Source organism: Silurus meridionalis, chromosome 6, assembly GCF_014805685.1.
Source record: "Silurus meridionalis isolate SWU-2019-XX chromosome 6, ASM1480568v1, whole genome shotgun sequence".
Classification (NCBI taxonomy): domain Eukaryota; kingdom Metazoa; phylum Chordata; class Actinopteri; order Siluriformes; family Siluridae; genus Silurus; species Silurus meridionalis.
In genome coordinates, this window is record NC_060889.1 from 15221999 (window position 1) to 15238507 (window position 16509).

General features: G+C 39.9%; 1 protein-coding gene across 3 annotated transcripts; it reads left to right on the plus strand.

The window, feature by feature from the left end:
* Positions 1-402: 402 nt before the first annotated feature.
* On the plus strand, positions 403-15335 carry pelp1 (proline, glutamate and leucine rich protein 1). 3 transcript variants are annotated; one of them, XR_006926046.1, is made up of 18 exons: positions 404-619; positions 1159-1223; positions 1935-2040; positions 2755-2904; positions 5268-5339; positions 5430-5489; positions 5620-5776; positions 7786-7918; positions 8193-8280; positions 9177-9265; positions 9397-9510; positions 9670-9820; positions 11317-11476; positions 11559-11614; positions 11956-12183; positions 12504-14333; positions 14658-14809; positions 15036-15335. XR_006926046.1 is itself a non-coding variant. In XM_046850936.1 (17 exons), exons 1-17 carry the CDS (start codon positions 479-481, stop codon positions 14748-14750), a joined length of 3690 nt encoding a protein of 1229 aa, XP_046706892.1. In that variant the 5' UTR covers positions 403-478; the 3' UTR covers positions 14751-15335. The 3 variants fall into 3 exon arrangements, 2 of the variants coding, with proteins under 2 accessions (XP_046706892.1, XP_046706891.1); XM_046850936.1 differs by having other exon boundaries at positions 403-619; positions 7789-7918; positions 14658-15335; XM_046850935.1 differs by having other exon boundaries at positions 14658-15335.
* The last annotated feature ends 1174 nt before the right edge of the window (positions 15336-16509 follow it).

Genomic DNA, 16509 nt, shown 5'->3' on the forward strand with positions numbered 1-16509 from the left:
ATAATAAAACAATTCCTTAAATTATGAATGAAGGAAAATAAACATGAAGAATATATATATATATATATATATATATATATATATATATATATATATATATATATATATATATATATATAATGTCTCTGTATTGCAAATGTCTCTAAGTGTAACAGTACATTCATGTATAAATGTGGGATCAGGAATTTTTAAAATCAACTATTTGTCAGATTTGGTGATATACTACTACTCTTTGGGATACAAGTGCTCTTTTAAATCCATCACGACATTTTATAATAACTCTGGAGAACAACTTCTTGTTCCAGTGTGCTTTTATACGCGCACTATATAGTGCACACGTGTTAGTGCACTTAAACATACCGAGGATTAACGCTGTGTTTTGGACGGACTGTGCGTTGACTCCGTGTCGCGGACTGATCGCGTCACGCGCTCCGACCTCTTTCGTCGCAAGCGGTTGACGTCATTCAGAGGCGGCAAGATGGCTACGGCGGCTTGGCTGCATGGCCCTAAGAATATGCGGCTGACTGAGGGCTTGGTGTCTGCGCTAAAAGAAGAGCGCCCCGAATACTTGCCTGCGCTTTTGGCGGATTACCGGGAGCACGGCGTGGTCGGGACGCAGGTGAGTCGACCGCTAGCGCCCCGGAGGAGATAGCAGTGGTTACTGCAGCGCTCCATCCGTGGACGATGAGGAGGAGGAGGAGGATGATGTCGTCTTTGTGTGTTCGCTGACATTTACTTCATAAATATCGTGTCGCTGCAAAAAAAAATACTAGACATTTTTGTACAAACCAACCCACATGATTCTGGCATTTTCATCACATGAATACGTCCAGAGTGTAGCGGACACGTGACGTTTACACCACGCAGCTGTGTGGGACAGGTTTCCAGCCCTGATCCTGAGGTCCTACCTGTCCTGGGCACGTCATTGTTTTTCCTGCTCTGACACTCTCACTTCAACAAGACATCTCATTAATACACATTTGTGGACTGAGGTCAGGGTGTAAGAGCAGCCAAAACACTCATGTGTGCAGGACAGTGGCAACTCCACGTCCATGGTTAAGAACATGGGCTCGTTTTCTTCTGGTGTGAATTTGTTGATATTCTCACATCACATCTAGCGATCATGTAACCGCTCTGTGCTGTTTATTTGTACTGCAGAACTGCGGGACAGTGGGAGGACTTGTGGGCATCAGCAACTCACGCCTGGGTTCCAGCAAAACAAGGTGGGCATCCGAGATCAGTGTCACTCATAAACACACCTCCCTGTTCTGCTATCGTTCTATCGAAAGGAACGATTCTCACATTATAATATCAATCCTGCCTGGGGTTTGATGACAAGTGGGGGGTAATATTTACTTAATGTGAATATGAACTATTAGTTTTTACTTTTTGCAAATAAGTCAGCATTCTGTCGCTCAGTTATATATGTAGGGATCACTGCATTATCTCAGCTTTAACTTCACCCATCGTTTAAAGATAGCCAGGGAATTTGTCGTTTGGACATCTAGGGGAAGTTCATGTTCTCCAGAACAGAGAAGAGCCTTGAAATGTACTTACCTCTTATTCTGAGAGAAGGTGGTACTAGTCGAGCAGTACTGGAGGATCTCAGACAGCGTGGTACAGTGCGTGGTGTGATGAGGTCACTGAGGTAAGAGGGTGCTGGTCCATTTTTGTCCTTGTAGGCAAGCATCAGTGTTTTTAATCTGATACTGAAAGCCAGTAAAGGGAGTACAGCAGTGGGGTGGTGTGGGAGAACTTGGGCAGATTGAACAGACTGATTTGGATCATCTCCAGTGGACGAATAGCGTTCAGAGGAAGACCTGCCAGCAGAGAGTTGCAGTAGTCCAGTCTGGAAATGACGAGACAAAAAAAAATGTAATACAATAGTTTTTATATTTTTTGCCAATGTTCTGATATGTTATCATGTTATTCAGGTTTGAGGGTCTGTGCTTGTTGTCTATGCTGGTGAAAGACAGCTCAAGTGAGGTGTTTCAGCAGCACTGTCTCTCATGGCTTCGTTCTCTGCAGCAGATCATCCAGGTGAGACATTTTATACATTTTTCAGTGGGACACACAGCAGCGTTGTATTCAGAAGAGCTTCAAGGATTTTGGTTATTAACTCACCTAGGTTTTTCTTTTTTACTTTTCCGTATTATTTTTCGTGTGTGTGCTCAATTAGAAATGTATGCTTTTCCATTATTCATGTTGGTATGTTTTTTTTTTTTTCTGTCATTACTTTTCCATTCATTTATCATAATGGACGCAGAACAAAAAAAATCAAGTAAACATTTGTTTGGTTTGTTGTGTTTATGCTTTCAAAAGCCACGTTGAGCTAATTTAATCCTTACCTGCACAGATGTTTAATTACAATAAGCAGACCTACTTTTCATGCTTTTTGTGGGCTTCTTAGTAGTAATTAAAATGTAATTCATGTGGTTATTATGGTCAAAAAATGAACAACATAATGTAGTTGCTTGTGCTGTAATCACTGAAACGGTGCTAGTTGTCCTTTAAGGTGGTGGAACATAAAGTGTGTGTGAACACAGCGCTGTAGCTGGCTAAGGACAAGACTGTTTAAAATGGTTATAACAATTTTGGAAGCTACTTTTATTTGCTTCAGATGTTTACTGTTACAGGTTTTTACTGTTTCTTACTATACAGAATGCTGCTTTGCCAGATTAATTCAAAACAAAGCACTCAGTGTTTTCTGTCTCTTTCTCTCTTTCGATCTGCTCTGTGTAAACGCACATGCAGTCGCAGGCCCCTCTGCCATCGGTGCAGTTGGCAGTGAGTGTGCTACAGGACGTACTGCATTACTCGTCTCAGCTGCCCGAGCTCGCCAGAGAAGTGGGACTTAACTCCATCCTAGGCATTCTGACATCTTTACTGGGCCTCAAGTCTGAGGTGAGGTTTTTCCTGTGACGTTGCTTATGACAATAGAAAACAACAGGTACAGAGAATAAGAAGACTGGAGCTTGTAAGGAAAATGGATGATTTCTTTGCAGGAACTGTGTATTTTTGGTAGAAACCAGAGAGAGTAAAAGTACACATCCTTCACTTAAATAGAAGTACAGATACTCATGTTTTAAAATACTCGTGAAAAGTTGAAGTACCGACTAAACTTTTTTTTACTCAAGTTAAATTAAAGTATGGGCTTTGACACGTACTTAAGTAAAAAGTTAAGTTTTAGTGTCATTAATATTAGCTGTCAATCGATTCAAATATTTAATCGCGATTAATCATACGATTGTTGTTCGTTAACTCACGATTAATCGCAACTTAATCGCACATTTTTGTCTGTTACCTTAGATTATTACTTTTGTTTTTAATACTCTAATCGACATGGACAAATATTGATGCTTAATGCAAATGTATGCCTATTATTAGTGAAACCAAACTCAACATAGAGCATGAAGACAAGATTTTGTAGTAAAAGGTTTTAAAGTAATTCTTGTGATTTAAAGTAAAAAAGTAAACAACACCAAACGGAACCTTTGCTGTTTCCACACGGACCGTTAATGAGGTGATACCGGAGAAACTGTACCACTTATAATAATAATAATAATAATAATAATAATAATAATAATAATAATAAATATAACCTTCATATGAATTACATAAGCAGAGAATATTTGTTCTCGATGTGAATTGTTTTATTTAAAAGTAGACATTTCCATCTTTCATATTCATATATTTATTATTTGTTTGTCGACCCCAGAGGGTTAATTGAGTGCATCATAGCTGATTTTGGTGCTGATTTGAGACTTGGCGCATCAATAAAAACAAATGTTTACTAATGAAAAAAAAATATTCAGTGGATTATGTTGCTCTGTTATATTTATTGATTTTTATCTTTAATAAAATGGTCAAACAGAAATGCGCGATGCATTAATCACGCGTTATTAAAATGTATCTTTTTGTTTTGTGTGTACATTTTATACTAGATTGTTCTAATCTTTAAACGTTCTGTTTCCAATCAAATACATGATGCGGTACTTTTTGCGTAGTTAGAATTAGCGCTGCACGATTAATTGGATCGCAATCGCGATGGCGGCTTGTGCGATTATATGACAGCGATTTAATGAAATAACTGCATGTGTGGAAACATACCGTCTGAGAACATTTTGCAGATTTTCCACACCACTAACAAAACAAAAAAGACCAGATAGTCTCAGTTTACGCAGTGCACGTGTGGCGTTTGTGGTCACGTGACTTGTGCAGCATGGAGACCAGGTGAAGATGGATGCTGAGCAGACCGACACTGAACTGGTAGCTAAAAAACGCTACCTCTGTTATATGGTGATATTTTAGCTTTAAGATCACCAATGCTGAGGAGTGAGAGGAACTGTGCAAGATTTACAAAATGAAAGTTGCTACATCATGTGACCAAATGATAAATCTGTAACAGATCTTACTGGTTCTGGGTTTAAAGAAAGAGACGACAGGCGATGGTTCAACAGACAGCGTTTTCTTTTATCTTTTATCTTTCATTCACCCTTATTTTTTTCCCTCATACTCACGCCGGGACACAAACCCACTCGTGCTAACGCACATCTTTCTTCAACGCCAACCTCTCTCTCACTCTCTCTCGCTCTCTCTCTCTCGCTCTTTATCTCTCTCCTGGTGTCTGTTACATCCCCCTATGGCTCTGCCCTCCCACCACAATTCTCCACTCTAACATCATACAAATCATTAGCAATCTTCCCCCCAAAAAAAGGTTAAACACCATTTAATAATAATGATTGGATTGAATTTAAGTATGTAAACATTTACTGTATCCTAAACTTCCACAGAAAACCAGGTAAATAATGTAAAAGGGCAGCAGCAGTGCGTTCCCTGTTTGTTTGAGCGAAATGTTTCAAATATCTTAATTTTGTGAAAATGTATGTTTTTATTTGATTTATTTAATTCAGCTGTAATAAAATAAATGTCTAAATTTAATACAAATGTTTTCATTTTGTAAACAATTATTCATTTAGAAAACCTTAAAAAAACAACTACACAAATACACATTTCAGCATCACCACTAATCTGTGTGCAGTTTCCTTTGATAACTAATCAAGTAAATTCATAATACAATTTATTATATCTCTATCGCAATATTGGCCACAATATTCGCAACATGACATTTTTTCCAAATCGTGCAGCCCTAGTTAAAAACCATACAACCTAATGTAAAGGAGTGCATCTGTGGACTTTAATATGGACATCTGTACATGTTATCCAGATGTGCATTGTCCGAATTAAAACCGTTGTTTTTGTTGTAGTGCCAACTGGCTGCCATGGAGGGAATGATGGCTTGTATGACGTATTACCCTCGGGCATGTGGATCTCTAAAGGTAAGGGCTGCGGTGCTCACGTTAGTGAAATTATTGGTGTTACTACAGCGCCTGCATGTTTGTGTTTACTATAACCACTTGCTTGTGCAGGAAAAGCTGGGGGTTTATTTCCTATCTAAGATGGACTCTGACAATCCTAAAGTGCAGGATGTAAGTGAGAATTTTATGATGTATAAAATTGGTTAACTTGTTTCTTAGGTTTTTATTTGTTTTTACTATTAGTTTACAAAAATCAGTTGTAGATTGGGTGTTGACTTGAAATTTGTATTTATGTCTCAAGGTGGCTTGTGAGTGTTACGGGCGACTGCCTTGTCTGGGAAGTGTGCTGGAGCGTGGAGGTGGTGGACGAAGAGCTGAGGGATGGACCAGTCATGTACACTGTCTTCTTGTATCAGCCAATAGCATTCTGAGACAGTTATACCAGGGCATAGAAACAGGTGAGACAGAACTTTTGATGCATGTCATCTGACTTATTTTTTTTTTATGCATTGTGTACCCAGTAGTTGACTTCTGTGCATTTACTGTACTGTATTGTATTGTTTGCATGTAATTATGCTGCAGGTCTGTTTCTATGCACTGCTTCTCTCTTTGTATTACTGGGTTTATGTATATGTTGTACCTTGAGCCTGAAGGCACAATATCCATCACATTTTAATCCTTAATTTACAGTGCATTTAGAAAGTATTCAGACCCCCCTTCACTTTTTACATTTTGTTATGTTGCAGCCTAATACTAAAATTAGATAGATTTAAAAAAAAAAAATTTTTTTTACTTATTATTCTACACTCAGCACCCCATAATAACAATACCAACAAAAAAACGAATTCTAGAAATATTTGTAAATGGGACACTTAGTAATTAGCTCAGGTGTCTCCCTATTCTCTTGATTGTTGCTGAGATGTTTCTGCTCCTTGATTAGAATCCACCTGTGGAAAAGTTTTTTGATTGGACATGATTTGGAAAGAAACACATCTCTCTATAGAAGCTCTACAGCTGACAATGCATTTCAGACCAAACACAAAAGTCATGAGGTCAAAAGGAATTGTTGAAAGGTAAAGATCTGGAAAGGCAAAAAATCTTTTGCTGCACTGGAGAATCCCAAGAGCACAGTGGCCTCCATTATTCTCACATGAAAGAAGTGTGGGCCTTAGTAAGAGGAGTGGCCAAGAAACTGATGGTCACACTGACAGAGCTCCAGAGATCTTGTTTGGAGATGGAACAAACTAGTGTTCTACAGTCCCTTCAGACACCAACAATGGCATTGTTCTTTTAGCTGCTTATTTATTACATGGCCAGATGTGGATCATTCCATAATTATTTCACTTGAGAGCAATCAAAGTGTGGCTTTTGGAATTGGGGAAACATTTGTTACCTCCTAATTTTTTAACTCAATTCTAAATGTTATGTCAGGCATCACTCATTACCTTCCAAAAAATCAACCTAAAGTGAAGCAGGATGGTGGCAGCATCATGCTGTGGGTGTGTTTTTCTGCAGCAGGCCCTTGGCAACTGGTCATGGTTGAGAGAAAGCTGAATGGAGCACAGTACAGAGATATCCTCTAAAAAACCTGTACCACAGCTCTAAGCACATCAGTCTAGGCTGAAGGTTCATCTTCCTTGCATGGCAACATCCCAAAGCACACAACCAAGACAACACAGTAATGGCTTAGGAAAAACTCTGAATGTCCCAGCCAGAGCCCTGACTTGAACCCTATTGAACATCTCTGGGGAGACCTGAAAGTGCCATAAAGAATGGCATAAAATTCCCAAATTCAGGTGTGCAAAGCTTGTTGTGTCATACCCCATTAAAAACTAGAGACTGTAATCGTTGCTTAAGGTGCTTCAGGTAACTACTAAGTAAAGGGGTCTGAATACTTGTGCACATGTGTTATTTTTATTGTAAAATATGTACAGACATATTTCTCGATTTTTGTTTTAATTTAGCTATTACCGGTTATGGAGTGTAGAATAATACAAAGAATAAATACATTTGAACAATTGTGGTATTAGTGTGGCACAAAAAAGCTTTAAATTTTTTTCTGGGATATCAGTTTGCTAAATTATTGCTTTAGCCATGGAAAAGAAAACAAATCCACCAATTATTGGTCCTGGTGTGATTTTATTTGTTGTGGAACAGTGAACGTCTAAGTATCGAGATGACATCCGGTAAAGCGTTTAATTTTTTATGTTTACATTTTTAGCTCTTAAACACCAAATGCCACAGTGAACCCTGGTAGCATTATCATAAATGGTACGCTTGATATCACACAGTGCAAAGTCAACACAGCTGAATACTTTGCAAGTTAACAGGCCACTGAAGCATGTTTCTCAGAATAAGATAAGGAAGGCCAGTCAAGGTTAAAAATGCTGTGCAGCTGATGACCGTTTGAAGCTTCACTATTTAAAACTTTCCTCTTACTTCTTTCAAATGTACTTTTGCTTCTCAGAAGAGGCCATACAGTATGAGGGTCCAGGAGTAGAACTGTCCTTTTCTCCGCTGGACGATGTTGATCCACTGTTAATTCTTCAGCTTCGCCATCGTTACAAAGCAGTGTGCCTGGCTCTTAAACATACACTCAGGTAGAGTGTTTGTGTGTGCTCCAATTATATGGCTGTTAAATCCCCTGGGTAGTTTAGCTGTGAATAAATGTGCTATTTCTAAAAGGCTGGCCAAGTTTCTTTTTTGTACATAAATATCGGTATAAGTATGTAAAAAAAAAAACGAGTTAGTAATTTGCTGTGTTTTCAGGAATGTTGTCCTATCAAATAAATGTTTTTATATAGACTTGTTTTTATTTATCTGTTGTCTATGTAATTTGGTATCCAATCCAATTATGAATTCTCTCTATTGTAGTGTTGATCCTGCCACCTCAGTGCGTCTTCCCATTCAGCAAGTCCTTAATGTGGTGTGCCGTGCACTGGCTGTCAGCATTAAAAATATTGTGAGTACTCAAGATTAAACAAATGACCGTTTTTATAAATGTGGACAAAAATGTGTTAATGACAAATACACCAACATGCACTGAGGGTACACTTTATTGGAAACACTTATTAATACCAATACTTTTATTGATAGCTTGTTAATACCAATCATTGCTTGAATGCTGTAGCTTATCTGAATATTGATGCCCCATGGATGCAATTTGCCATCATCTTTTGACTACTTCTAGTATGATAATGCTACAAAGCAAGCATCACCGCAAACTGGTTTAATGAATATGACAACGAGTTCAGTGTTCTTATTGGTTTTCCCTCGCACCGGATGAGATCAGGTTGTGATCGAATGAATGAAGGAGCACCTGAAACATCTGCAGGAATGTATTGATGCGGTCTTCTCAGCATGGACCAGAATTTTCTTCTTGTGGAATCCATGACATAAATAATTTTTTAAAAGCAATGATCCAGTATTAGTGTTGCATTTCTAATTAAGTTTTCAAACATGCACGCACACACACACACACACTTGCAAGGCCAGTCATGTTTATTGCAAAAATCTCCATGTGAAGGTTCTAAGGAACATCATCTCAAATCTTTGCCTGAATGGCATTTAGGTTTATGTACAGAATAAAGATTAGAAAAAGGCATAATTTACCAATATTTCCACATGTTGCTGTATTTTTGTAATTTTAACCATTTGTGTATGTGTGTTCTTACACTGAACACTGTAGCTTAGCACTACTAGTTTACTAATTTACTGTATACAGTTATAAGCTTATCTATTAAAAGCTTATGCTTTTGAAGGAATCGACAAATGCTAAATACAAAATAATGTATTTTTCCCAGAATTATAGTCTGATGCTAGAAATCAGTTAATTGATTTTTTGTGTTTGTTTTACAGAATGTCACAGGTGAAGGCTGCTTGAAACTGCTGGTATTACCATCAATACACAGTGACTCTTTGGAGGTGCTCTCTGCTCTAATTAAAGCGTGGGTAAACACAAACCATTTAATAAACATGTCTGTTCAATTAACACACCATGTGCTGTGCTGTAGAATAGTATGGGATTGTTTTTTGGACTAAATTCATATGCTAAATACTTTAGTCTTGTGTGTTTCAGTGTGGGTGCCGGCCTTGTACAGTATTGCAATGTGCTATCCAGGCTTTTCTCGCAGGCACTATGTGCATGGTCGCCCCTGCCAGAGGCCAGCCTTGGTCAACAAAGATCATACAGGTAACAGATGTACCTGAAACTATAACATGAAAATGAAATTAGGTTTGTCTTTCCTGCATGTGTGTTATTCATTTTAGCATAAGTCACATATCAGAATCGAAGGATTATAAATTCTAGTCATCGTTCTTATTATAGTGTCTTGTCTTGTCTTGTCAACAGTGCTGTCCGGGTCGCCTTGTATAACACACTGGAGCTGTGGGTGCATGTAGGCAGGGCCTCTTCCTCAGTGCTGCAGGGAAACTCCTCCCACTCAGAGCTGCTTTTTGCTCATCTCATCGGTGACATTACACCAGGAAACGAGGCTGTTAAAGTGAGTCAAATGCACATAATAAGTCACTTATCTGTGTAATACGTAAATTATTACATGCAGGGCGCTCCAGTATTAAAAACCCATGCCAGCAGACTGGTTGGAGGGTGTGCTGGAAAAAAATTCATGATTTTTAAATCTCAAAAATATCCAGATTTTTTCCTTACGTATTCCTGTTCAATTAATTCCTGAATGCACTGTTTGCACTCCACTGCTGGCACCAAGATCCAAGTCCCACTGTACGTAGTCATATCGTTATATTTTAGTGCAATTATCTTTTGTTTATTCTTTTATCTATTCTTAACATTTTCCTATTATTCTTACATTTTCTATTGCTCCTGGTCTCTGAGAGCTCAATTTTGTTGCATCACTACAATGGCAATTAAGTCTAATACTGACAATCGGAAAAAAAAATTAAGTCATGCACAATAACTGAATGCAAATTCAGGTGTTCTGGATGACTGAAGTCTGGAATCCATAGACATGATAAGAGGCTAATTTCTTTTCACTGGGGATAATTATGTTAAGGGTAATTGTTCCATCTATATTGTGAAGCTCTGTCCAGTGAGTTTTGATGTATAAAGAAGAATTATCTGAGATTATTGTTAATGCAACACCAATTGGTTGAATGCTGCTAAGGTTTATATAACATTTGACAAAGGCCCTGATTAGTTATTGAAACTTATCCATATCATTTATTTAATTACTTCCTCACTGTTTCAAATATGTTTTGAAGATATTTCTGACATGCAAGTAATTACCAGGAAGGTCTAGACCTGGTGGAGATGAAAGCATTCTCTCAGTTCTTTTGCTTTGGCTCAATTCTTCTTGTTCAGCGTAATAATGGTTGCCTATATATTAAGAGGTAACAAAAAAACGATTTCAAATGCCACACTCTGATTGCTCTCAAGTGAAATAATCAAAAATGTATGCACATCTGACCATGGAACAAATGAGCAGCTAAAACATCAATTACATTATTGGTTTCTGAATATTTATGGACCAGTCTGTGGAACACTAGTTAGCACCGACTTCTATGTTCAGGTTAGACAAAATTAGAAAAACACTTTTTTCTTCTGTTTTCCCTCCTTCAGTAAACGCAGTGAACTCTTATGAGTACTTATGAAAAATTTGCAGCAGTGTCAGACATGAATTTATCTGGAGTTATGGTGCTATGTATTTTTGCGTCCTTTACATGATTTGTGCAGGTCAGCAACAACTTTGGTGTTTGTTTTTTTCCTTGGTAATGGATGACAGATTTCCTTCGGGCTGCGAGCAAAACTAAAGTTTTTGAAAGATCAGTAGTTTCTTCTGTTTGACTGAAAAAAATGGAAATAATTTTTGTATGTTTATTTAAAATAAATCTATTTTATTTATATAATTTTTGCTTTTTTAAATGACCAATCCGTCACTTTTCGATCCACTTTAAGGTAGTGGATTGCATTGCCTCTATTCTTCTTGTTCCTACTTACTTGGTTTGTGTTGTTTCTCTCATCTAGCTTCGTGCAGGACAGACACCGATTTCTGACCTGGTTACTGCAGGGAAGCCGGGACCTAGGCGGACAAAAGGAATGGGTATAGGAGATCCGGGTGGAGTCTCACTACAAAGAAAGGGTGATGCATTAGCCAATCAGGACACTTGTTTTGCAGCTCTACGAGGTGAGCTGTGAGAAACCAGGGTAATCTATCTTTTATTTACTTTAGACTAAAAACATTAAAGTTTTTCTTTGTTTAATTGCAGTTCTTAGGCAGATCATTTTGACTAGTGGCACACTCTTGAAAGAGGATCTACACAAGGTAAATACATTTTCATGCAATTGTGATTAGATTTTTGTCTCCGGAAGTCATGCATGTTTTGACAAATCCTCGGATAACCTGTATCTACATACTACTTACTACCACAGTGTTTGGTTTTGCATGCAGCTACAGCTAGTGCCCAGATGGTATGATTGAATGCAAGGCTTCATTTGGCTACTAAATGCTTAGGTAGCTAGCTAACAGTATGTAACCTCCTGATGTTCACTTGTGTTTGTCATCCCTACAAAATATTCAAATGGAAACTTCTAGTTAAAGCACTTAGATTATTGGCAATGTGCACTCATGTCTCTGTGATGCCATTTCTTATCTGTCTCTCACAGAAACTGCAGGAGTTGGTGGTGCCACTGTGTGCAAGACTTCAGCAGCAGGCACAGAGCAGTAACTGGGATGTGGATAGTGTTAATGGCCAGTATGGCAGTGCTGCCCCACGCTGTGAACTCTATGCCCTGTTGCTGGCTTTGGTGCTGGTCCCATCTCCACGCTGGCCTGCTCCACTCTCCTGCGCTGTATGCGTATTCAGCCAAGGACGCAGAGATCGTAACATCACTGTGAGTGATCAGCACTTCAAATCTGACACAGATTTTCAGCATTATTCATGAGTATTAACTCTAAATTTCCTCAGCATTTGTAAGAATTGTTTCTGATTCTTTACCAAGAGAAATTGTGCAGACATAACTAAAGCTTATACATACTTGGAAATAATGTGCATGTGAAACTTTATGGGAAATATAACCGGGGATAGTAATATTGAATATTGTTGATATTGTAAATGGTGTTGGCACAAGAGAAGAAGGACAAGATAGAACCTTTTGAATTCTGCATATGCACTGCTTATTTTGACATTATTTCTGTGTCTCGCCCTCGTCAGGTTTCTTCATTTTGTGCCGAGGCATTGACTATATGCAATGCTTTACTTCACCCACGTACTCCATCCATCTCCCTCCCTCTACCCCCACTTACTCTAAAGCCGACTCCAGCTTCGTCTGTCCTCGCCCCTACGCAGAATCCCTCTCTCTCCCTCCCTACACTCTTAGGGGGACCTGCACCAGGACCTTCCTTTGCTCCCAGACATCCTCTGAGTTTAGGCACTGCTTCGCTCCTAGGCTCTTTAGAGAATCACCTTCCCCTGGGTGCTCCTGTCCTCCCCACACCAGCTGGTGCCACTGGTACCCAAGGTGAGTTGCTACTCTCCTCCTCTGCCCAAGCAGCTGAGCTAGCAGGATTAGCACCCCCTGAAACCCAGCGTCAGGTGTTTGTGCGCTATGACAAAGAGGAGCCTGAAGATGTGGAGATTTCTTTGGAAAGCGATTCAGATGACAGCGTGGTTATCATGCCCCAAAGCATGATGCTGGAGATGCAGGATGGAGCTGCTAACACGCAAAGTCTCCCTCCACCACCAGGCAGTGCTATGCCTGTGCCAAATGCTGGACTGGGAAATGAAGCCGGCCCTGTTGAAACCTCACTTTCTAACGATATCCCCACATCCATCGCCCATCAGCTGATGCCACCCGATTCCAACATCAACTCTTTTCCAGGGTCTAGTCAAACAGAGCAGCTGGTTTCCCTGGTGCCACCTCTAAACTCTAATGCTGTGACTCTTCCAGTATCCTCTAGTGCACTGGGTAATTCACTGCCTGCTGGTGCACAGCTTCAGCAGATGTTGATGCAGCCTTCATCAGGTGGACAGCCAAACCAACTTGGACTGTCCTTACACATGCAGCTCCAAAACCAACTAGTACAGTCCAGTCGTCAGCCTGCCGCCAATGAGCAGGACCAGAACGTCATTAACATAAACAGCACAGATGATGAAGAAGAGGAGGAGGAGGAGGAAATGGAAGATGAAGAAGAACTGGGAGAGGAGGAAGAAGAGGAAGAGGGCCTGGAAGAGGATGAAGAGGAAGATGAACGCAGATATCGTGATTCGTTCTGCCGGGAGGAATATGAGTGCTTTGATGATGAGGAGGAGGATGATGATGAAGGGGATGAGATGGAGGAGGAAGACGAAGAGGAGGAGGATGATGAGGAAGAAATCCAGGAGGCTGAGATCTTGGAGGCTGAAAACCGGAGGAATGTTCTTGGTGCAGAGGAGGGGGAAGTAATGATTGAAGGGCAAGAAGAAAGGGGGGTGGGCCCATTCCCAATTGAGGGTGAAAGACAGGAAGAAGGTGGAATTGAGGAAATGAAGGCGGTGCAGAGCATCTATGAGGAAGAGGAAATAAAGGACAAAGGGGGCGTAGAAGAGATTGAGAACATTGGTGCTGTAGAGAGGAATGAAAGTGTGGTGGGAGAGCAACAGATAGAGACTCATGTGATTGGTGCAGAGGCAGAGCAAAGCGAAGAAAATGCTTCTATAGAAGCAGCCGATCAAGAAGTGCAGTCACAAGAAGAGGAAGCATCCGGACCACAGTCAGTGGTGACCGCTGAGGATTCTGGGATAATTCCAGAGGGACAGGAGCAAGAGGTGGCAATAGAGGTCAGAGATGACGAGCAAAGTGCCGCAGCACAACAAGAGGAGATCCCCAATGCAAACACAGCAACTACGTCAGAGGACGCTGTACCACAGCAAGCAGTGGAGGCAGCAGAGAAAGAGGTGGCTGGAGAGACTCAGGTAGAGCAAGAAGAGGCACGTGGGACAAAGAGGAAAATAGAGGACAGAGAAGAAGGAGAGGAGTCTGAACAAAGCAGTGAGAAGAAAAAGGTCAATTTTTAGCAAATCATTATTACTGAACAGAAGGCCTTATAACCTGTAGTCATTAATACTTAATGTGTTTAATGGGGGGTGGGAATTCAAATGTCAGGAAAGAGAAGAAGCAGAAATTATTTGGAAGTAAAATAAAATTAATGCATGTTTATATATAAATTGAATGTCGTTACTTTGTGCAATATCTGTAAACACTGGGGCTATAGACTCTAGCAGTTCTGGCACTATTAGTTTTGTTGCTTTAATGCTACTTCATCTGGCTGAATTGTTTTCAATTAAAAAGTTAAAGTAAAAACTTTCTCTTCCCACTCTTCTTCCCAGCTGGATGATGAGGCAATGGCTTCCATGTTGGCGGATTTTGTGGACTGCCCTCCAGACGATGAGGACCACGGTGCATCTCACTCACATGCTTAAATTAAATCCATCTTCAAGAGCCATAATTTGTTTGTTGATGTCCTGGACTCCTTCCGAAGGTTCATGCATTATTAATTACATACAGAATATAATTCATTTAAACCTAAAACCTTTTATCAACTGTAATGACCAAGTTAACGGTTTTTATCTGTGATGCAGTCATGGTGTACCTCTTGATACTTTCTTTTAATGGTATCTGAAGTTTTTTTCTGACTTAAATGTTGGAACTGATTGTGTTACCATCCAAACAGTTGGTCAGTATTTTGTGTAAATTACTTCTCACAGATCAACCAGCAATCTTCCCTGTGAGAGAGAAAAAATGTACAGACAGACCTGTTGGTGTTCAGAACATGGATTGCATGCCTTCAGCCTTCCTACTTAACTTTACAATTGGAGTATGGTTCCTTCTCTGTAACATTTACACTAAAACATTTGGGGATCACCATGTGGAAGATGATATGGTTATTGTAGTTCTTATGGATTTTTTTCCTCGTATTTCAGTTTTGTACCATCATTTGTTACATATGTGTTTATTTTCTGTTGGTCACAAAAGACAATTAAAAGCAAAAGCAAAAAAAACCTAAATGCCTTGTTACCCTTTATACAGCTACATAGAGTAGAGGTGTTCATCAGGCCTGGTGCTCTCTGGTATGGGGGTTTGGGCATCACTTGATTTACAAATGAGTCTGGAGAGCATTCATTTATTTTAGTAGAGAGCTGTATAATTGGTCGAGTTCCATCTCCAGCCTCAAAAAGCCTAACCCTCAGAATGCCTCACCATTGTCTGTTGCTGAGAGAGATGCAGTGGTTTCCTTGATCATCTGGCATGTTTTTGACACTGTTCCCAGTGTTTTACCCCAACAGATTGTTTTACAGACCTGTGACGTCTGCTCCTGATTCTCACTCTGTATGTTTCTGTTTGGCCATTTCATTTCCTGTTACTGATCCCCCTCAATATACAATCACCACAATCTGTGAGCCAGTATTAACTGTGTTCTGCTTTTGGAACAACAATAAATAACATTTAGTGTTTAACAGTTTCACTGCATTTTTGGGATTATATTTTAAGATTTTTTTACCAGCAAAAAAAAAAAAAGAAGAAAATTTTCCTATTTGTCAGATAACACTGTCCAGAAATGATCATTGTACTGACACATCACTTGTGTTTGGAGATGGCCTTTCCTCCTTCCTGGCAGCTCCATCCTCAGCATTCTCCTACCGGTATACCCCATGCCCCTTCTCTGCAGATGTCCAAACCATCTCAAATCTCACCTCCCTCACCTTGTCTCCAAAACGTCCTACATGCGCTGTCCCTTTAATAAACTCATTTCTAATCCTGTCCATCCTCGTCACTCCCATTGAAACCTCAACATCTTTAGCTCTGCTACCTCCAGCTCCAGCTCCTGTCTTTTATTTAATGCCACTGTCTCTAAACCATACAACATTGCAGGTCTCACCACAGTCCTATAAACTTTCCCTTTCACTCTTGCAGATACTCTTCCATCACAAATCACTCCTGCTATCACTCTTCTCCACCCACTCCACCCTGCCTGCACTCTTTTCTTCACTTCTCTAACACACTCTCCATTACTTTGCACTGTTCACCCCAGGTACCTGAACTCCTCCACATTCTTCACCAATTCTCCCTGCAACCACACCACTCCACTGCCCTCCCTCTCATTCACACACACGTACTCTGTCTTACTCCTACTCACTTTCCTTCTCCTTTCCAGCACGTACCTCCATCTCTCCAGACTCT

Bases quoted from the DNA above. Each gene is read 5' to 3' on its own strand.
- pelp1 (XM_046850935.1), top strand. From the start codon at position 479: ATGGCTACGGCGGCTTGGCTGCATGGCCCTAAGAATATGCGGCTGACT. The intron at 5,490-5,619 runs GTAAGTGAGAAT...TTATGTCTCAAG, and splicing joins ACAATCCTAAAGTGCAGGAT to GTGGCTTGTGAGTGTTACGG. The intron at 5,777-7,785 runs GTGAGACAGAAC...TTTGCTTCTCAG, and splicing joins ATACCAGGGCATAGAAACAG to AAGAGGCCATACAGTATGAG.